Here is a 24,250-nt window from a genome sequence, read left to right as displayed (position 1 = left end):
CCTTCTCCACTGTGACCCAACACCTTCCAAATATTGAGTTGCACCCCCAGAACAGCCTTAATTCATCGGGGCATGGACTGCAAGGTGTCAAAATCTTTCCACAGGGATGCTGGCCCATGTTGACTCCAGTGCTTCCCGCTCATAGCACTCACCTGGTCAGTCTGTCATGGAAAGAGCAGGTGTAGCTAATGTTTTGTATACTCAGTGCATATGACAGTAAATTACCAAATACACGGTACTACTTTTGACATGTTGTGACACGATAAAATACATCCAGGTTAAGAGTTCATCTAGTACTTCCTTTTTATTCTCTGGAGACACCTCTATTTCCATCTACCAGCTAGCTAGCTCTGTTGAATCAATATTAGATGCCTCTATTTCCATCTACCAGCTAGCTAGCTCTGCTGAATCAATATTAGATGCCTCTATTTCCATCTACCAGCTAGCTAGCTCTGCTGAATCAATATTAGACACCTCTATTTCCATCTACCAGCTAGCTAGCTCTGCTGAATCAATATTAGATGCCTCTATTTCCATCTACCAGCTAGCTACCTCTGTTGAATCAATATTAGATGCCTCTATTTCCATCTACCAGCTAGCTAGCTCTGCTGAATCAATATTAGACGCCTCTATTTCAATCTACCAGCTAGCTAGCTCTGCTCAACCAATATTAGATGCCTCTATTTCCATCTACCAGCTAGCTAGCTCTGCTGAATCAATATTAGATGCCTCTATTTCCATCTACCAGCTAGCTAGCTCTGCTCAATCAATATTAGATGCCTCTATTTCCATCTACCAGCTAGCTAGCTCTGCTGAATCAATATTAGACACCTCTATTTCCATCTACCAGCTAGCTAGCTCTGCTGAATCAATATTAGACGCCTCTATTTCCATCTACCAGCTAGCTAGCTCTGCTCAATCAATATTAGACACCTATATTTGCATCTACCAGCTAGCTAGCTCTGCTGAAAGAAAATATTAGAAACACATTTGTCACCAAGCACATCTCACTCATTAGTATAGGTCAAGTTATGTATATAAAATATGTTAGGGCCTTGCGGAGAGAGACTTTGCACACATTAAGCGGGGTTAGGCTGCATACTAATATTAAAAGCTCAAAGAAATTCCTTAAAGGGTCTGGGTGATTATATAGTATTTATTTCCCATGGGACAGATGGGGCTGTATCCATGTAGGCTATAAATGAGCTAGCCCATTGCAGCACTGGAGATCATTTGGGGGACTCTGTTGCTTTGCTGAGGCAGCTAGAGAGACTAATAACATCTGAGAACGCACTCTCTGATCTCAAAATCTCAAAGTGTACACCCGACTTTAGGCTACTTTGGTGAACTTGCGAGGCATGCAAGACAAGAAATTGCAAGATACAGATTATCAAGACATTCCCTCTCGCTGGCCTGCCTGCCCCCCCTTCTCTCTCCCTCGCGCTGGCCTGCCTGCCCCCCCTTCTCTCTCCCTCGCGCTGGCCTGCCTGCCCCCTCTTCTCTCTCCCTCGCGCTTGCCTGCCTGCCCCCTCTTCTCTCTTCCTCGCGCTGGCCTGCCTGCCCCCTCTTCTCTCTTCCTCGTGCTGGCCTGCCTGCCCCCTCTTCTCTCTCCCTCGTGCTGGCCTGCCTGCACCTCTTCTCTCTCCATCGCGCTTGCCTGCCTGCCCCCTCTTCTCTCTTCCTCGCGCTGGCCTGCCTGCCCCCTCTTCTCTCTCCCTTGTGCTGGCCTGCCTGCCCACTCTTCTCTCTCCCTCGTGCTGGCTTGCCTGCTCATGCTCTTCGACAGAGATCTGTATATAATGACAAGATGCGCCAGTGGTGGAAAAAGTACCCAATTGTCATACTTGAGTAAAAGTAAATTAATAGAACATGACTCAAGTAAAAGTGAAAGTTACCCGGTAAAATACTACATAAGTAAAAGTCTAAAAGTATTTGGTTTTAAATATAAGTAAGTATCAAAAGTAAATGTAATTGCTGAAATATACTTAAGTATCAAAAGTAAAAGTATAAATCATTTCAAATAATTAAGTAAACCAGACGGCACCATTTTCAGTTTATTTATTTATTTACGGATAGCCAGGGGCACACTCCAACACTCAGACATCATTCACAGACAAAGCATTTGTGTTTAGTGAGTCCACCAGATCAGAGGCAGTAGGGATGACCAGGGCTGTTCTCTTGATAAGTGCATGAATTTGACATGTCTTGCTAAGCATAAAAAATGTAACGAGTACTTTTGGGTGACATGGAAAATATATGGAGTAAAAAGTACATTATTTTCCTTAGGAATGTAGTGAAGTAAAAGTAAAACATTTAAATAGTAAAGTACAGATACCCCCAAAAAACGATTTAAGTAGTACTTTAAAGTATTTTTACTTAATTACTATACACCACTGGTCTTCGCCCTAACAATGGAAGTCTTTGTCCCAGAGGCAGGAAGGCAGACAAGCTTAGGTCCAAAGGCTTATTTTGGACATATTTTGGCGAGAGTAAAACCTCTCACTTTGCCTTTTACTCCCTGTCTACACTAATGATGCGAGTGTGTGTTCAGTCTTTGGTCTGTTGTACAGTCTTCGGTTGGTTGCTTGTAGAATGTCCTAGCCTATTCATTGATGATAGGCCCTGCTTTACTGAAGTTGCAAGACATTGCAAGACAAGAAATTTCAAGATACGAGACATTGCATTGTGAGATACCGTTTTTGATTGCCGATAGATAGGATGTCTGGTGGCTGACCTGCCTATACTGATAGATAGGCCTAGTGCCGGTTCTGACTGTCTGTCTGGTGGCTGACCTGCCTATACTGATAGATAGGCCTAGTGCACAGTTCTGACTGTCTGTCTGGTGGCTGACCTGCCTATACTGATAGATAGGCCTAGTGCACGGTTCTGACTGTCTGCCTGGTGGCTGACCTGCCTATACTGATAGATAGGCCTAGTGCACGGTTCTGACTGTCTGTCTGGTGGCTGACCTGCCTATACTGATAGATAGACCTAGTGCACGGTTCTGACTGTCTGTCTGGTGGCTGACCTGCCTATACTGATAGATATACCTAGTGCCGGTTCTGACTGTCTGCTCCTACAACTGACTCATATGAACTGTTTGAACAGTCACATCTAGATACTGACTCATATGAATGGTTTGAACAGTCACATCTAGATACTGACTCATATGAACAGTTCAAACAGCCACATCTAGATACTGACTCATATGAACAGCCACATCTAGATACTGACTCATATGAATGGTTTGAACAGTCACATCTAGATACTGACTCATATGAATCATATGTTCATTGTGTTATGGCTGCAAGCCCGACGCCGGTACACCTATGACAACATCCAGCTCAAGTGCAGGGCGCGAAATTCAAAATCTATTTTTTTTTTTTATATTTAACTTTCACACATTAACAAGTCCAATACAGCATTTGAAAGATAAACATCTTGTCAATCCAGCCAACATGTCCGATTTTTTAAATGTTTTACAGAGAAAACACCACATATATTTATGTTAGCTCACCACCAAATAAAAAAGAGGACAGACATTTTTCACAGCACAAGTAGGATGCAAGTAGCATGCACAAGCCAACCTAACTAACCTAGAACCAACCTAAATAACCTAGAAAAAACTCCCTCAGATGACAGTCCTATAACATGTTACACAATAAATCTATGTTTTGTTCGAAAAATGTGCATATTTGAGCTATAAATCAGTTTTACATTACTGCTACCATCATAGCTACCAGCATAGCTACAGTCAGAAATATCACTGAAGCAGCCATAGTAATTACAGACACCAACGTCAACTACCCAATTACTCATCATAAAACATTTCAGAAAAATATATGGTGGATAGCTAATGAAAGACTAAGATCTTGTGAATACAGCCAATAATTCCGATTTTTTAAGTGTTTTACAGCGAAAACACAATATATCGTCATATTAGCTTACTACAATAGCTAACATCACAACAAAGCAAACGGTAGCATAGCACAGTTCGACAGATATATATGAAATAGCATCCCAAATTGGGTCCTTATCTTTGTTGATCTTCATTCAGAATGTTGTACAAGGGGTCTTTTGTTCAGAACCGTCTTTATTTGGATCCAGAAGAACTATTTCCCTCTTGAATTAGCAAGCACACTGGCCTTACTGCGCTAACCTCTCCTTCGTCTTCAAACGCATCACGTATAAAGTCACGAATAAATTTCAATAATATAATTAAACTATATTGAAAAAACATACTTTAGGATGATATTGTGACATGTATCAAAAAAAATCGAAGCCAGGGGTCATATTCATCTATAACGACCGTTTTCCAGGTGGAGAGTCCAGGTCCAAATTCGCGCCTCAGAAAAAAAAATTAATGACCGTCCTCTCACTCCAAGAGGGTGTATGCATTCTCTGAAAGAGATAATCAACTGATTTCTGCTCTCACTTCCGCATGACACCCAGAGGAAGGTGTATGACGTGTTTCTACAGTCCTAAGTGACATGACCTTTTATAGACAAGCTCTTGAAGAGACACTTCGCTTTTTGGAAATCTCACTTCCGGATAGGAAATGAGCTGTAAAAAGAGTTCTGTTTCACTTAGAGACATAATTCAAACGTTTTTAGAAACTAGAGAGTGTTTTCTATCCAATACTAATAATAATATGCATATTGTACGAGCAAGAATCACAGGGTCAGTGGGAGCCCCAGTCAACCCCAACATGTGTTTTATACCTACTAACCACAGGGTCAGTGGGAGCCCCGGTCAACCCCAACATGTGTTTTATACCTACTAACCACAGGGTCAGTGTGAGCCCCAGTCAACCCCAACATGTGTTTTATACCTACTAACCACAGGGTCAGTAGGAGCCCCAGTCAACCCCAACATGTGTTTTATACCTACTAACCACAGGGTCAGTGGGAGCCCCGGTCAACCCCAACATGTGTTTTATACCTACTAACCACAGGGTCAGTGGGAGCCCCAGTCAACCCCAGCATGTGTTTTATACTTACTAACCACAGGGTCAGTGGGAGCCCCGGTCAACCCCAGCATGTGTTTTATACCTACTAACCACAGGGTCAGTAGGAGCCCCAGTCAACCCCAACATGTGTTTTATACCTACTAACCACAGGGTCAGTGTGAGCCCCAGTCAACCCCAACATGTGTTTTATACCTACTAACCACAGGGTCAGTAGGAGCCCCAGTCAACCCCAACATGTGTTTTATACCTACTAACCACAGGGTCAGTGGGAGCCCCAGTCAACCCCAACATGTGTTTTATACCTACTAACCACAGGGTCAGTGGGAGCCCCAGCCAACCCCAACATGTGTTTTATACCTACTAACCACAGGGTCAGTGGGAGCCCCAGTCAACCCCAACATGTGTTTTATACCTACTAACCACAGGGTCAGTGGGAGCCCCAGTCAACCCCAGCATGTGTTTTATACCTACTAACCACAGGGTCAGTGGGAGCCCCAGTCAACCCCAACATGTGTTTTATACCTACTAACCACAGGGTCAGTAGGAGCCCCAGTCAACCCCAACATGTGTTTTATACCTACTAACCACAGGGTCAGTGGGAGCCCCAGCCAACCCCAACATGTGTTTTATACCTACTAACCACAGGGTCAGTGGGAGCCCCAGTCAACCCCAACATGTGTTTTATACCTACTAACCACAGGGTCAGTAGGAGCCCCAGCCAACCCCAACATGTGTTTTATACCTACTAACCACAGGGTCAGTGGGAGCCCCAGTCAACCCCAACATGTGTTTTATACCTACTAACCACAGGGTCAGTGGGAGCCCCAGTCAACCCCAACATGTGTTTTATACCTACTAACCACAGGGTCAGTGGGAGCCCCAGTCAACCCCAACATGTGTTTTATACCTACTAACCACAGGGTCAGTGGGAGCCCCAGTCAACCCCAACATGTGTTTTATACCTACTAACCACAGGGTCAGTGGGAGCCCCAGTCAACCCCAACATGTGTTTTATACCTACTAACCACAGGGTCAGTGGGAGCCCCAGTCAACCCCAACATGTGTTTTATACCTACTAACCACAGGGTCAGTGGGAGCCCCAGCCAACCCCAACATGTGTTTTATACCTACTAACCACAGGGTCAGTGGGAGCCCCAGCCAACATGTGTTTTATACCTACTAACCACAGGGTCAGTGGGAGCCCCAGCCAACATGTGTTTTATACCTACTAACCACAGGGTCAGTGGGAGCCCCAGCCAACATGTGTTTTATACCTACTAACCACAGGGTCAGTGGGAGCCCCAGCCAACCTCAGCATGTGTTTTATACCTACTAACCACAGGGTCAGTGGGAGCCCCAGTCAACCCCAACATGTGTTTTATACCTACTAACCACAGGGTCAGTGGGAGCCCCAGCCAACCCCAACATGTGTTTTATACCTACTAACCACAGGGTCAGTGGGAGCCCCAGCCAACCCCAGCATGTGTTTTATACCTACTAACCACAGGGTCAGTAGGAGCCCCAGTCAACCCCAGCATGTGTTTTATACCTACTAACCACAGGGTCAGTAGGAGCCCCAGTCAACCCCAGCATGTGTTTTATACCTACTAACCACAGGGTCAGTAGGAGCCCCAGTCAACCCCAACATGTGTTTTATACCTACTAACCACAGGGTCAGTGGGAGCCCCAGTCAACCCCAACATGTGTTTTATACCTACTAACCACAGGGTCAGTGGGAGCCCCAGTCAACATGTGTTTTATACCTACTAACCACAGGGTCAGTGGGAGCCCCAGTCAACCCCAACATGTGTTTTATACCTACTAACCACAGGGTCAGTGGGAGCCCCAGCCAACATGTGTTTTATACCTACTAACCACAGGGTCAGTGGGAGCCCCAGTCAACCCCAACATGTGTTTTATATCTACTAACCACAGGGTCAGTGGGAGCCCCAGCCAACATGTGTTTTATACCTACTAACCACAGGGTCAGTGGGAGCCCCAGCCAACATGTGTTTTATACCTACTAACCACAGGGTCAGTGGGAGCCCCAGCCAACCTCAGCATGTGTTTTATACCTACTAACCACAGGGTCAGTGGGAGCCCCAGTCAACCCCAACATGTGTTTTATACCTACTAACCACAGGGTCAGTGGGAGCCCCAGTCAACCCCAACATGTGTTTTATACCTACTAACCACAGGGTCAGTGGGAGACCCAGTCAACCCCAACATGTGTTTTATACCTACTAACCACAGGGTCAGTGGGAGCCCCAGTCAACCCCAGCATGTGTTTTATACCTACTAACCACAGGGTCAGTGGGAGCCCCAGTCAACCCCAACATGTGTTTTATACCTACTAACCACAGGGTCAGTAGGAGCCCCAGCCAACCCCAGCATGTGTGTGAGGCTGTGAGCCTCAGAAGCCATAGAAATATAATTACTACTAGAATGGATAAGGGCAATTCCACGGTAACCAAGCGCAGATGCAAAGTTTGGTAATAGAATGAGGGCACCAACAGTACAAACCGTCATTCTGTTACCAAACTTTTCATCTGCACTGTTCTTCAAGTACATTTTCAGTGGAAATTGTTAAAAGTGGTACTTGTGCAGAGAGTTGCATGGTTTGTTTAACAGTGCAATCATTTGTTTTTGTTTGATATACATTTTAAAGTGAAAAATCAGAGTCTCAGCATCACTCTATTACCTTGGAATTGCCCATAAGCCCCCTCATGGGTATAGTCAATACGGCTGCCGGTCCACAAAATACAGAAATGTTGACCTTAAGCTTCTTATGGCTGCAGGGGGCAGTATTGAGTAGCTTGGATGAAAGGTGCACAGAGGTGCCCATATTAAACGGCCTGCTCCTTAGTCTCAGTTGCTAATATATGCATATTATTATTCATATTGGATAGAAAACACTCTGAAGTTTCTAAAACTGTTTGAATTATGTCTGTGAGTATAACAGAACTCATATGGCAGGCCTAAAACCTGAGAAGTTCCACTTCCTGTTTGAATTGTTTCTGAGGTGTCAGATTTTCAACCAAGCTCTCAATTGAAATTGCAGCGAGATATAGATGAGTTTTCACTTCCTACGGCTTCCACTAGATGTCAAGAGTCAACAGAACTTTGTCTGATGACTCTAATGTGAAGGGGGGCCGAAGGAGACAGGAATGAGTAATCACTTCCACGAGCTGATCACGCATTCACCATGCGCCTTCACATGAGTAGGACGTCCGTTCCATCGCTCTTCTGAAGTCAATGTAATTCTCCGGTTGGAACGCTATTCAAGATGTATGTTAACAACATTCTAAAGATTGATTCAGTACATCGTTTGACATGTTTCTACTGACTGTTACGGAACTTTTGGACATTTCGTCACGTTATAGTGGAGGCGCTTTCTGACTTTGGAATTGCTTACCGAAGGCTCGAACCAAAGTAGCTAATTGGACATAAATAACGGACATTATCGAACAAATCAAGCATTTATTGTGGACCTGGGATTCCTAGGACTGCATTCTGATGAAGTTCATCAAAGGTAAGGAAACATTTATCATGTATTTTCTGGTTTCTGTTGAGTCCAACATGGCGGCTAATTTGGCTATTGTTCTGAGCTCCGTCTCAGATTATTGCATGATTTGCTTTTTTCAGTGAAGTTTTTTTGAAATCTGACACAGCGGTTGCATTAAGGAGAGGTATATCTATATTTCCATGTGTATAACTTGTATTATCATCTACATTTATGATGAGTATTTCTGTTGAAACGAACTAGTGAATGTAACGCGCCAATGTAAACTCAGATTTTTTGTTATAAATATGAACTTTATCAAACAAAACATGCATGTATTGTGTAACATGAAGTCCTATGAGTGTCATCTGATGAAGATAATCAAAGGTTAGTGATTAATTTTATCTCTATTTCTGCTTTTTCTGACTGTTATCTTTCGCTGGAAAAATGGCTGGCCTTATTGTGGTTTGATGGTGACCTAACATAATCGTTTGTAGTGCTTTCGCTGAAAAGCATATTTGAAATCGGACACTTTGGTGGGATTAACAACAAGAATACCTTTAAAATGATATAAGACACATGTAGGTTTGAGGAATTTTAATTATGAGATTTCTGTTTTTTTTATTTGGCGCCCTGCACTTTATCTGGCTGCTGTCATATCGATCCCGGTAGCGGGATGCAGCCATAAGAAGTTTTAATGTGGCGTACCGTTCAAGTAATTATATTTCTATAGTGCTAACCCTACTCAGTACCCTAGCATGTGTACATGTTGACTTGAATGTGGCGTACCGTTCTAGCAATTATATTTCTATAGTGCTAACCCTACTCAGTACCCCACATGTGTACATGTTGACTTGAATGTGGCGTACCGTTCTAGTAATTATATTTCTATAGTGCCAACCCTACTCAGTACCCCACATGTGTACATGTTGACTTGAATGTGGCGTACCGTTCTAGAAATTATATTTCTATAGTACCAACCCTACTCAGTACCCTAGCATGTGTTTATGCCTCGGAAGCAGGATTGGGGTCAATTCCATTTCAATTCGAGTCAATACAGAAAGTAAACCAAATTCCAATTCCAAAGAGAAAGTTAACCAAAACCAAATTCCAAAGAGAATTGGAATTTCAGTGAACTTTTTGAATTGACTGAAATGTAAATGGTATTGACCCAACCCTGCTCATAGGACAGTGGCTCTAGTCAGTAGCCAGTATGTGTAGTAAGACAGTAGACAGCTCTAGTAAGTAGCCAGTAAGTGTGCTAGCCAGGGAAGACCAGAGAGACCCGTTCACTCTTAGAAAAAAGGCTTCAAAAAGGGTTATTCGGTTGTCCCCATAGGAGAACCCTTTGACGAACCCTTTTTGGTTCCAGGTAGAACCCTGTGGAAAAGGTTCTACATGGAACCCAAACGGTTCAACCTGGAACCAAAAGGGGTTCGTCAAAGGGTTCTCCTATGGGGACAACCGAATAACCCTTTTTGGTTCTAGATAGCAGCTACATCCAGGGAGGTGTCAGGTATCATTAGTTCTCAATCCTCTCTCTCTAGCTGAGAGGGGAAACTCTGCACTTCCCCTCCACCCTCTCTCACATCTCCAGGGTCTCAATTTCTCTATTGCTGTCAAATGATAAAGGTTTGCAGTAGCAGGGTGGTAGTAGGTGGGAGGTGGGGATGGAGGGGTCAGACACAGAATCCAAAGAGTTCAGAGTGGCAGGGTGGTAGTAGGGTGGTGTGGGGGGATGGAGGGAGTTAGACACAGAATCTGGCATCTGCGATGTGAGTACCAAGGTCATACTCTCATTTGCAGCGAGGGTTAAATGTGATCATGGGCGAGCTTTGGGATGATCAACGCCAAGCGGCTCGTATGGATCCTTTCATTAGACGCACTATGAATAATTGACATCCTTTATAATACTAAACCTGTCTGTCTGTATGTCTCTGTGTCTCTCTCTCACTCTCTGTTTCTCTCTCTCTCTGTTTCTCTCTCTCTCCCTCTCTGTTTCTCTCTCTCTCTCTGTTTCTCTCTCTCTCCCTCTCTGTTTCTCTCTCTCTCTCTGTTTCTCTCTCTCTATTTTTCTCTCTCTCTATTTCTCTCTCTCTCTCTCTCTCCCTCTCTGTTTCTCTGTCTGTTTCTCTCACTCACTCAACTGGTGTTATGGGCTATGTCCCAAATTGAACCCTATTCCATATAAAGTGTACTACTCTTGACCAGGGCCCACTATGTAGGGAATAGGGTTCCATTTGGGACACAGTCGTGGTGTCAGTCACTCAGTGTGGATTACTATTTTTAATCCTAATTCCCAATTTGTATTAAATCTTTATTCCTCTGAGGCCTTTGGTTGAAAAGAGGAAGTGATCCCAAGAGTGGCTGTAGGCTACAGAGGGAACTACTGAGACAGTGTGGAGGTCTGGGAGAGTTACAGTATATCATTTTCACATGAATGAGCTGAGCCTAACCGAGCCAAGCTCTCCTGTGCTGGTTTGGTTACGGATCCACCACCTTAGTTGTTGGAAACGTGCAGGAATGGACAATGTGAGAGGAAGATATTAGAGTAAACACAGTGGGCCTACGGGTTGAGTGGCATGATAGTGTGAAAAGGGTGAAATGGGTATTAGAAGCCTACCTTTCTCACAGAGGAACCCAGATAAATGTCCATACTACTACAGTAGCATACCACATAGAAAGCATGCCCAATACAAAGGGCTCGGAATTATAGCACTGGTTCTACTATCTTCAAAAAGTTAGGAGCACCACACCATTTTTATTTGGTAGGACTGGTTCTCCTATCTTCAAAAAGTTAGGCGCACCACATAATTTTTAATTGATTGAGACATAGCCTACATTGGGCCCGATGTGAATCCTAACTCATTTTGAAGCACTTCTCATGAAGAAAAAAATTACTTTTCCTTTCAGGAAGAAAATATGACTTTTCCTTTCTTTCTGTCCCACCAAATGTTTGCATTTACTGGTAAAGCTACCAGGTTGTTAGGGCGATATGGGAAAAATATATAATTGCGATTTGACTTGCGATTTAGATCAAAACACTGGTGTAAACTGTTTGAATCTTAGAAATAGAATGATCATTGTAATTCTATGGTTGGTGTTGTTTGGCATGAAAACACATGGAAAAGCCAGGTAGAAGTTATGACAGGGTAGGAACCAAAGTGTTTGTCAGTGTTTCCCAGGGGACCCTAATTACATTTTAATAGATGTTATATTTGGACAAATATTTAAAAAATAGGCTACCTGATTCAGAACATGCCATAGCACAAACAACATGCTGATCACTACTGGTAGCAACCTGTATTAGATCTAACGTTTGCTTTGCCACAGCTAGAGTATTTAGCTCAAAGGCATTTAGCTAGTTAGCGATTAGCATTATGTTAGGCACATGCTAGCTACCGTAACTAACTAATTTGCATTTTGTACAGAGCAAGATACACAAAATAATAGTATAACATAGAAAACATCTGGATTCATATGTAGAAGCAATGTGGAAAGCAGCATCGTTCTTGTTTTGGTAGAGTGGATAAATTGACAGCATGCTGAGAGAATAAACAGCATGGAGGAACTGTGTACTGTCTGCTTGAGTGACAGGAGGCGGGGCTTGGTGTGTGCGGTCCGAAACCAGGAAGCAAGCAGCCGCAGAGGGAGAGAGAGGACTCTATGGCACTCGGAGGCCGCGGTAAAGCGAAGCTTAATCATTACAACAATTATTATCTGGGTGATTTTAATTCTAGGCGCACTGGTGTTCCCAAATTAAAATTCCAGGTCGCACAGCAAATTATTTAGGAGCATATGTGACCAAAGTGGTTCCACTTTTAGTGCCAATACACTGCTTTATTCTACGTGTATGCTACCTAGTGTAAATAGTATGTAACAGAATCATAGAGACCTACCTTTCTCACAGCGGCGTCCAGTGAAGTGTAGGGGGCAGTCGCAGTAGAAGGACAGAGCTCCACTGGGCCTCTGCAGCTCATGGCAGGTCCCACCGTTAAGACAGAGGGCAGTATGGCAGACTGGTGGTGGTGGTGGCTGGGTGGGAGCTGTTGGTGGCTGGGTAGGGGCTGGTGGTGGGGAATGGGTAGGAGCTGGTTGCCAGGGATGAGTAGGAGCTGGCAGTGGTGGCCGAGGCCGGATAGTGGCTGTTTGCCAGGGCCGGGTAGGAGCTGGCAGTAGTGGCCGAGGCCGGGTAGGCGCTGGTTGAGCGGGCTGAACAGGAACTGGTTGCCAGGGACTGGTGGGAACTGGTTGCCAGGGATGGGTAGAGACTGATGGTGGCCGGGTAGGAGTTGGTTGCCTGGGACGGGTAGGAACTGGACTTAGTTGCCAGGGACGGGTGGGAACTGGACCTGGTTGCCAGGGACTGGTAGGAACTGGACTTGGTTGCCAGCTACTGGTAGGAACTGGACTTGGTTGCCAGGGACGGGTAGGAGCCAGTTGCCAGGGGCGGGTAGGAACTGGACTTGGTTGCCAGGGACGGGTAGGAGCCAGTTGCCAGGGGCGGGTAGGAACTGGTGGTGGTCGGGATGGTGGTGGCTGGGTCCATACAGATGTGTTGACTCCTGCTGAACCTTGACCTCTCAGAGTGGTGGCAGATTGGGTGGTCCATACAGATGTGTTGGCTCTGGGAGTGTTAGTGGTGGATCTGGTGGTCCAATCATATGGGCTTCTAGTGAAGGCATCTGGGGTACCTGGTGGGGCCCATCGGGACCTGGAATAGTATTAATAGAATACAATAACTCACCAAAAGAAAGGAAGACTTTACATGAAGTATACATTATAAAGGACTCTAACACTATAAGTAGGTTAGAAACTGTTCATTATTAGTTTCTAGTTTATATAGCTACAATAAACAGTTGAAATTGTGTGCTTGTCACTTAGCCTCTTGCCAAGGAATACTGAGCTTAAGGCTGCACTGGCAGTATTAACAGTATGACTCAAAAGCTGTACATATCTTCATGTAAAACGTTACCAGAAAATCAATTGGCATTGACCAGTAGAGTGAAAAATAGTTTTGTAAGGGCTCACAAGGAGGCACTCTGTTGAATCCAAATATAGATTTAACACAGCAAATACATAATGCAGTGATATCAATAAAAACAACCAAGACCACTGTCCTGAAAATAGGTTTTGAGATAAACAACTCCTAATTGTCTGTATACAGGCCCTCCATGAGATACGTGTTAGTCATGTGATGAAGGTCAGTGTTTTCTGCCTCCTAGTAACAGAGGCATCATAATACATTCATGGTTTAACTGCAGCGATCCCACAGGAACCAAATCAATTCGTTACTTCCACAATGGGCAGATATTTAGGAATTTCAACATATAGGGTGAGTCACAAAAGGCAGCCTATTCCCCTACATAGTGCACACTGGCCTAACCCTATGGGATCTGGTCAAAAGTAGGTTAGTGCACTAAATAGGGAACATAGTACCATTTGGGACCAGCCCTAATTTAATCCACACACAGGCATCATCAAGGGTTTTTAACACAGTGTGTTGATTTATTAAGATCCCCATTAGGTAAGGCAAAGGGAAAGGGGTATACCTAGTCAGTTGTCCAACTGAATGCATTCAACTGAAATGTGTCTTCCGCATTTAACCCAACCCCTCTGAATCAGAGAGGTGCAGGAGTCATTTAACCCAACCCCTCTGAATCAGAGAGGTGCAGGAGTCATTTAACCCAAGCCCTCTGAATCAGAGAGGTGCAGGAGTCATTTAACCCAACCCCTCTGAATCAGAGAGGTGCAGGAGTCATTTAACCCAACCCCTCTGAATCAGAGAGCCGACACCAATGACAACACCTAGTCTTACTGGGGTCCGAAGCATCACGAAAAATAAATGACAGACAAAAGATTTTACAACGTGTGTGTGTGTGCGTCTATTAGTTCCACATATATGTCAGTACATACACACCACAAGTAGGTCACATGGGGGAGAGGCGTTGAACAAGGTTTGGTGTTCACTTGCGCTATATAAGATGGAAGGGAGTTCCATGCACTCTGTAATGGCTCTGTAAAATACTGTACGTTTTCTTGAATTTGTTCTGGACCTGGGGACTGTGAAAAGACCCCTGGTGGCATGTCTGGTGGGATAAGTGTGTGTGTCAGAGCTGTGTGTAAGTTGACTATGCAAACAATTTGAAATTTCCAACACATTAATGTTTCTTATTAAAAAAAGAAGTGATGCAGTCAGTCTCTCCTCAACTCTTAGCCAAGAGAGACTGACATGCATAGTATTTATATTAGCCCTCTGATTACAATGAAGAGCAAGGCGTGCCGCTCTGTTCTGGGCCAGCTGCAGCTTAACTAGGTCTTTCTTTGCAGCAGTCAACCACGACTGGACAATAATCAAGATAAGATAAAACTAGAGCCTGCAGGACTTGCTTTGTGGAGTGTGGTGTCAAAAAAGCAGAGCATCTCTTTGTGTGTGCGTGTGTGTCACAGTGAGTGCAGCAGCCCATCCAATCAACACGCTCCAATTAAGAACACTACGAACAAGCCTTCAACCAATGGAACCCCATTGTTCTACACCATGGTGTTCCATTCCATGGCTGTGGTGTTCAGAGAATGGTCACATCACATATTGACTGTGTAGGAGCCGTTTTGGCCTGTTTATGTGTTGTGTATGGGTTGTCTGTCAAGGGTTATTTTTACTTGTTTTGTACACTAGAGGGGTCATGGGTCACGTGTATATATAGGTAACACTGGTGACCAGGAAGGGTTATCACAGGTGAGGAGAGCACATGCAGTTGTTACCGTATCACAGATACAGTTTATAGAATGCATCTCTCTGCACCTTTTCTATAGGAATATGTGTTTTGGAGCAATTTATATTTTATATGCGCAATAAATGAGAACTTCACCCCAAAAAGAGTCAAGTTTGGAAAGCTGATTTTTGTGGACATGTTATGGACAGCTCTCTCCTGTGCCAGTGGCAGTTCATAGGGAATCGCCACTACAGACTGTATCTACTGTTGGTGATACAACTGATGAAGGAATTTACCACACACTATAATGTTATAGCACTTTATATACGGCTGTCCACCCACCCACACCTTGCATGTAAACATGCTTTGAGATTGTCAAAAATAATTGATGTCTGTATGCGCCTGCGTGCCTGTGTGTGTGTGTGAGTGTGTGAGTGTGTGAGTGTTTGAGTGAACATGTGAGTGTGTCAGTGTGTGAGTGTGTGAGTGAACATGTGAGTGTGTCAGTGTGTGAGTGTGTGATTGTGTGAGTGTGTGAGTGAACATGTGAGTGTGTCAGTGTGTGAGTGTTTGAGTGAACATGTGAGTGTGTCAGTGTGTGAGTGTGTGAGTGTTTGAGTGTGTGAGTGTGTGAGTGTTTGAGTGAACATGTGAGTGTGTGAGTGTGTGAGTGTTTGAGTGTGTGAGTGTGTGAGTGTTTGAGTGTGTGAATGTTTGAGTGTTTGAGTATGTGAGCGTGTGAGTGTTTGAGTGTTTGAGTGTGTGAGTGAACATGTGAGTGTGTCAGTGTGTGAGTGTGTGAGTGTTTGAGTGTTTGAGTGTGTGAGTGTTTGAGTGTTTGAGTGTGTGAGTGAACATGTCAGTGTGTCAGTGTGTGAGTGAACATGTGAGTGTGTGAGTGAACATGTCAGTGTGTCAGTGTGTGAGTGAACATGTGAGTGTGTGAGTGAACATGTGAGTGTGTCAGTGTTTGAGTGAACATGTGAGTGTGTCAGTGTGTATGTGCGTGATGCATGCATGTGCACGTATCCCAGGAGAGAAAATACAGTTCTTTATTTCTTTCAAACAGGAACACTGGAGGACAAATCGGCCCCAAAAGAGGGAAACAAATATTATTAAGTCCAGTGACTCTTTGAAAATCTAATTATTTTACCTGCAGTTGTCTACGTTGCTGCCGGCAACGGCACTGGATATGTAGAATCCCCGCAGCTTATTAATTTCAATTATTTCAACGCAGCCGGTGTAGTTGGAGAAGGGTTGGGCTCCCTTAGGGCGACAGAAACAATACTGTATTAGACTGTTGCTTTCAATAAGGTAGGTAACTAGGACACACATCACTACAATACTTTATTAGACTGTTGCTTTCAATAAGGTAGGTAACCAGGACACACATCACTACAATACTGTATTAGACTGTTGCTTTCAATAAGGTAGGTAACTAGGACACACATCACTACAATACTGTATTAGACTGTTGCTTTCAATAAGGTAGGTAACCAGGACACAAATCACTACAATACTGTATTAGACTGTTGCTTTCAATAAGGTAGGTAACCAGGACACACATCACTACAATACTGTATTAGACTGTTGCTTTCAATAAGGTAGGTAACCAGAACACACATCACTACAATACTGTATTAGACTGTTGCTTTCAATAAGGTAGGTAACCAGGACACACATCACTACAATACTGTATTAGACTGTTGCTTTCAATAAGGTAGGTAACCAGGACACAAATCACTACAATACTGTATTAGACTGTTGCTTTCAATAAGGTAGGTAACCAGGACACAAATCACTACAATACTTTATTAGACTGTTGCTTTCAATAAGGTAGGCTACCAGGACACACATCACTTCAATACTTTATTAGACTGTTGCTTTCAATAAGGTAGGTAACCAGGACACAAATCACTACAATACTGTATTAGACTGTTGCTTTCAATAAGGTAGGTAACCAGGACACACATCACTACAATACTGTATTAGACTGTTGCTTTCAATAAGGTAGGTAACTAGGACACACACCACTACAATACTGTATTAGACTGTTGCTTTCAATAAGGTAGGTAACCAGGACACACATCACTACAATACTGTATTAGACTGTTGCTTTCAATAAGGTAGGTAACTAGGACACACACCACTACAATACTGTATTAGACTGTTGCTTTCAATAAGGTAGGTAACCAGGACACACATCACTACAATACTGTATTAGACTGTTGCTTTCAATAAGGTAGGTAACTAGGACACACACCACTACAATACTGTATTAGACTGTTGCTTTCAATAAGGTAGGTAACCAGGACACACATCACTACAATACTGTATTAGACTGTTGCTTTCAATAAGGTAGGTAACAAGGACACACACCACTACAATACTTTATTAGACTGTTGCTTTCAATAAGGTAGGTAACTAGGACACACACCACTACAATACTTTATTAGACTGTTGCTTTCAATAAGGTAGGTAACCAGGACACACATCACTACAATACTGTATTAGACTGTTGCTTTCAATAAGGTAAGTAACTAGGACACACACCACTACAATACTGTATTAGACTGTTGCTTTCAATAAGGTAGGTAACCAGGACACACATCACTACAATACTGTATTAGACTGTTGCTTTCAATAAGGTAGGTAACTAGGACACACACCACTACAATACTGTATTAGACTGTTGCTTTCAATAAGGTAGGTAACCAGGACACACATCACTACAATACTGTATTAGACTGTTGCTTTCAATAAGGTAGGTAACTAGGACACACACCACTACAATACTGTATTAGACTGTTGCTTTCAATAAGGTAGGTAACCAGGACACACATCACTACAATACTGTAGTAGACTGTTGCTTTCAATAAGGTAGGTAACTAGGACACACACCACTACAATACTGTATTAGACTGTTGCTTTCAATAAGGTAGGTAACCAGGACACACATCACTACAATACTGTATTAGACTGTTGCTTTCAATAAGGTAGGTAACCAGGACACACATCACTACAATACTGTATTAGACTGTTGCTTTCAATAAGGTAGGTAACCAGGACACAAATCACTACAATACTGTATTAGACTGTTGCTTTCAATAAGGTAGGTAACCAGGACACAAATCACTACAATACTTTATTAGACTGTTGCTTTCAATAAGGTAGGCTACCAGGACACACATCACTTCAATACTTTATTAGACTGTTGCTTTCAATAAGGTAGGTAACCAGGACACAAATCACTACAATACTGTATTAGACTGTTGCTTTCAATAAGGTAGGTAACCAGGACACACATCACTACAATACTGTATTAGACTGTTGCTTTCAATAAGGTAGGTAACTAGGACACACACCACTACAATACTGTATTAGACTGTTGCTTTCAATAAGGTAGGTAACCAGGACACACATCACTACAATACTGTATTAGACTGTTGCTTTCAATAAGGTAGGTAACTAGGACACACACCACTACAATACTGTATTAGACTGTTGCTTTCAATAAGGTAGGTAACCAGGACACACATCACTACAATACTGTATTAGACTGTTGCTTTCAATAAGGTAGGTAACTAGGACACACACCACTACAATACTGTATTAGACTGTTGCTTTCAATAAGGTAGGTAACCAGGACACACATCACTACAATACTGTATTAGACTGTTGCTTTCAATAAGGTAGGTAACAAGGACACACACCACTACAATACTTTATTAGACTGTTGCTTTCAATAAGGTAGGTAACTGGGACACACACCACTACAATACTTTATTAGACTGTTGCTTTCAATAAGGTAGGTAACCAGGACACACATCACTACAATACTGTATTAGACTGTTGCTTTCAATAAGGTAGGTAACTAGGACACACACCACTACAATACTGTATTAGACTGTTGCTTTCAATAAGGTAGGTAACCAGGACACACATCACTACAATACTGTATTAGACTGTTGCTTTCAATAAGGTAGGTAACTAGGACACACACCACTACAATACTGTATTAGACTGTTGCTTTCAATAAGGTAGGTAACCAGGACACACATCACTACAATACTGTATTAGACTGTTGCTTTCAATAAGGTAGGTAACTAGGACACACACCACTACAATACTGTATTAGACTGTTGCTTTCAATAAGGTAGGTAACCAGGACACACATCACTACAATACTGTATTAGACTGTTGCTTTCAATAAGGTAGGTAACTAGGACACACACCACTACAATACTGTATTAGACTGTTGCTTTCAATAAGGTAGGTAACCAGGACACACATCACTACAATACTGTATTAGACTGTTGCTTTCAATAAGGTAGGTAACTAGGACACACACCACTACAATACTGTATTAGACTGTTGCTTTCAATAAGGTAGGTAACCAGGACACACATCACTACAATACTGTATTAGACTGTTGCTTTCAATAAGGTAGGTAACCAGGACACACATCACTACAATACTGTATTAGACTGTTGCTTTCAATAAGGTAGGTAACCAGGACACACATCACTACAATACTTTATTAGACTGTTGCTTTCAATAAGGTAGGTAACCAGGACACACATCACTACAATACTGTATTAGACTGTTGCTTTCAATAAGGTAGGTAACTAGGACACACACCACTACAATACTGTATTAGACTGTTGCTTTCAATAAGGTAGGTAACCAGGACACACATCACTACAATACTGTATTAGACTGTTGCTTTCAATAAGGTAGGCTACCAGGACACACATCACTACAATACTTTATTAGACTGTTGCTTTCAATAAGGTAGGTAACCAGGACACACATCACTACAATACTGTATTAGACTGTTGCTTTCAATAAGGTAGGTAACCAGGACACACATCACTACAATACTGTATTAGACTGTTGCTTTCAATAAGGTAGGCTGCCAGGACACACATCACTACAATACTGTATTAGACTGTTGCTTTCAATAAGGTAGGTAACCAGGACACACATCACTACAATACTGTATTAGACTGTTGCTTTCAATAAGGTAGGTAACCAGGACACACATCACTACAATACTGTATTAGACTGTTGCTTTCAATAAGGTAGGTAACCAGGACACACATCACTACAATACTGTATTAGACTGTTGCTTTCAATAAGGTAGGCTACCAGGACACACATCACTACAAAACTGTATTAGACTGTTGCTTTCAATAAGGTAGGTAACCAGGACACACATCACTACAATACTTTATTAGACTGTTGCTTTCAATAAGGTAGGTAACCAGGACACACATCACTACAATACTGTATTAGACTGTTGCTTTCAATAAGGTAGGTAACTAGGACACACACCACTACAATACTGTATTAGACTGTTGCTTTCAATAAGGTAGGTAACCAGGACACACATCACTACAATACTTTATTAGACTGTTGCTTTCAATAAGGTAGGTAACCAGGACACACATCACTACAATACTGTATTAGACTGTTGCTTTCAATAAGGTAGGCTACCAGGACACACATCACTACAATACTTTATTAGACTGTTGCTTTCAATAAGGTAGGTAACCAGGACACACATCACTACAATACTGTATTAGACTGTTGCTTTCAATAAGGTAGGTAACCAGGACACACATCACTACAATACTGTATTAGACTGTTGCTTTCAATAAGGTAGGTAACCAGGACACACATCACTACAATACTGTATTAGACTGTTGCTTTCAATAAGGTAGGCTGCCAGGACACACATCACTATAATACTGTATTAGACTGTTGCTTTCAATAAGGTCGGTAATCAGGACACACATCACTGAAAGTAATATACTGTAGAACTGACTGATGTTGTCAACATATTGGAAGGAACATAATAACCAAGCCATCACGTTGTAGGAGTGTCACATTTTAGGCACAAGGATACTTGTATAACGTAATCCGTATCGCTATAGTAGTACAAGACCCTCTTTAGAACCTTGTCCATTGCATACGTTACATTATCCCTGACATACGTTACATTATCCCTGACATACGTTACATCAAATCAAATCACATTTATTTGTCACATACACATGGTTAGCAGATGTTAATGCGAGTGTAGCGAAATGCTTGTGCTTCTAGTTCCGACAATGCAGTAATAACCAACAAGTAATCTAACCTAACAATTCCACAACTACTACCTTATACACACAAGTGTAAAGGGATAAAGAATATGTACATAAAGATATATGAATGAGTGATGGTACAGAACGGCATAGGCAAGATGCAGTAGATGGTATAGAGTACAGTATATACATATGAGATGAGTAATGTAGGGTATGTAAACATAAAGTGGCATAGTTTAAAATGGCTAGTGATACATGTAGTACATTATCCCTGACATACGTTACATTATCCCTGACATATATTACACTATCCCTGACATATATTACACTATCCCAGACATACGTTACATTATCCCTGACATATATTACACTATCCCTGACATATATTACACTATCCCAGACATACGTTACATTATCCCTGACATACAACACATTATCCCTGACATGCGTTACATTATCACGGACATGATACATTATCCACGACATACACTACATTATCCCTGGCATATGTTACATTATCCCTGACATACATTACATTATCCCTGACATACATTACATTATCCCTGACTCGGCTAATTCAATAACAGACACTCAGGGTTGTATGATGTCATACTGCAGCTATAGGGTGTGTCCCTCATCACCCCATACTCACTACATAGTGTACTACTTACTTTTGCCAAGGACCCATTGGGTTGTATTCAAAAGTGGTGCACTATATAGGGAATAGGGTGTTTTACACTATGCCTATGAGGAGTACTGGAGCAAATGGTATACAACAGGATTCTATGTATTACAATAGAAGTACCAGAAACTGCGTATTATGTTAAACACTTGGGTATTATGTATGTAGTAAATTGCACTCCAAGGAGAGGAGGTTGTGTCAACGACAAAAGAAAAAGAGCATGCACAATGCCTACAAAAAGTATACAAATAAACACATTTACTGTTACAAAGTGGGATAAAATGAGATTTTATTGGGATTTGATAGGGATTAAATTATATAGTATATCATTGAATAAAGTTGAAGACATCTATACATATTACTACCGATATGTATTGTCAATAGGTATTGACCTCAGAAACCACACTAACTCACCTGATATGGCAGGTATCGACGAGGCAAGCCCCCTACAAACAGATGGCTTGTTCTCTGTGTGGTGAGTCCTGACCAGTAGTTGCTGGGCTGGCTTCTGACTCTCTCATACCCAGACACGACCACTTCCGCTTCACATGGCGCCAGGTGTTGTCTGTAACAAATGTCCACAAGAAATATGTTCACAAGAAGAATTTTAACAATAAATATGTTCACAGGAAATATGTTCACAGGAAATATGTTCACAGGAAATATGTTCACAGGAAATATGTTCACAGGAAATATGCTCACGAGAAATACATAGGTTCTCAATATATTTCCAAACTAGACATAAAAAAATAATAAAATAAAATGTCATATTGGAATAGTCTCTGTATTATTAGAAAACCAACATTTTAAAGGGTTGTAATATGTTTGCTTAATGAACGTAAATATTCAAAACTAATGATGGTGTTTTACATAAATATCACCAATGGACATTATAAGGCTAAACTGCCTTATTGTAATAGGTTTCTATTAGGCGTGCCTGAGGAGTACAGAATTACTTTAACAGCTTTCATAATGCTTATTTCAGGACTGTTTTGCCTTCTTAATATTTTCACACAGAAAACAGGTTGAGTTGAGTGAGAAGGGTACTAATGAATAAGACCAGGGTTTCCAAGGATACCGGGTATACACTATATACACAAAAGTATGTGGCCACCCCATTTCAGCCACATCCATTGTTGACAGGTGTATAAAATTGAGCACACAGCCATGTAATCTCCATTGACAAACATTTGGCAGTAGATTGGCCTCTGCCCTTCTAGAGCTGCCCCGGTCAACTGTCAGTGCTGTTGTTGTGAAGTGGAAATGTCTAGGAGCAAACAACGGCTCAGCTATGAATTGGTAGGCCACACAAGCTCACAGAAAGGGACCGCTGAAAAGCGTAATGCGTAAAAATCGTCTGTCCTCGGTTGCAACACTCACTACTGAGTTCCAAACTGCCTCTGGAAGCTACGTCAGCACAATAACCGTTTGTCGGGAGCTTCATGAAATGGGTTTTCATGGACGAGCAGCCGCACACCAGCCTTGCATCACCATGCGCAATGCCAAGAGTCGGCTGGAGTGGTGTAAAGCTCACCACCATTGGACTCTGGAGCAGTGGAAACACGTTCTCTGGAGTGATGAATCATGCTTTACCATCTGGTAGTCTGATGGACGAATCTCGGTTTGGCGGATGCCAGGAGAATGCTACCTGCCCACATGTATAGTGTTTTGGTGGAGGAGGAATAATGGTCTGGGGCTGTTTTTCATGGTTCAGGCCTCTTAGTTCCAGTGAAGGGACATCTTAAAGCTACAGCACACAATGACATTCTAGACGATTCTGTGCTTCCAACTTTGTGGCAAACGTTTGGGGAAAGTTTCAGCATGAAAATGCCCCCGTGCACAAAGCGAGGTCCATACAGAAAAAGTTTGTCAAGATAGTTGTGGAAGAACTTGACTGGTCTGCACAGAGCCCTGACCTCAACCCCATCAAACACATTTGAGATGAATTGGAATGCCGACTGTGAGTCAGGCCTAATCGCCCAACATCAGTGTCCGACCTCACTAATGCTTGTGGCTGAATTGAAGCAAGTCCTTGCAGCATTGTTCCAACATCTAGTGGAAAGCCTTCCCAGAAGAGTGGAGGCTGTTATAGCAGCAAAGGGGGGACCAACTCCATATTAATGCCCATGATTTTGGAATGAGATGTTTGACAAGATGGTATCCACATACGTTTGGTCCTGTAGTGTATACTGTATACTGCATTGAGTTGAATCTAGGATATTACCCCTCTGGACTAACGTTGTAGCTGTGTGATACATGCTGCAATACATCGACTTTCATTTAAACTTCTGG

At 42.4% G+C, this 24,250-nt stretch overlaps 1 protein-coding gene across 1 annotated transcript in view; it reads right to left on the bottom strand.

The window, feature by feature from the left end:
* eys (eyes shut homolog) overlaps positions 1-24,250 on the bottom strand; it is a 506,958-nt gene that overhangs the window by 179,045 nt on the left and 303,663 nt on the right. The window contains exons 36-38 of the mRNA XM_071394489.1: positions 22,373-22,523; positions 16,338-16,450; positions 12,371-13,185 (exon numbers count right to left, since the gene is read on the bottom strand). Of these exons, the coding sequence (XP_071250590.1) occupies positions 12,371-13,185; positions 16,338-16,450; positions 22,373-22,523 (1,079 nt within the window). The remainder of the gene's footprint in view (positions 1-12,370; positions 13,186-16,337; positions 16,451-22,372; positions 22,524-24,250) is intronic.

Source organism: Salvelinus alpinus, chromosome 3, assembly GCF_045679555.1.
Source record: "Salvelinus alpinus chromosome 3, SLU_Salpinus.1, whole genome shotgun sequence".
NCBI lineage: Eukaryota > Metazoa > Chordata > Actinopteri > Salmoniformes > Salmonidae > Salvelinus > Salvelinus alpinus.
The sequence above is the reverse complement of the archived record's forward strand: the minus strand, read 5'-3'. Positions and strand labels throughout refer to the sequence as shown.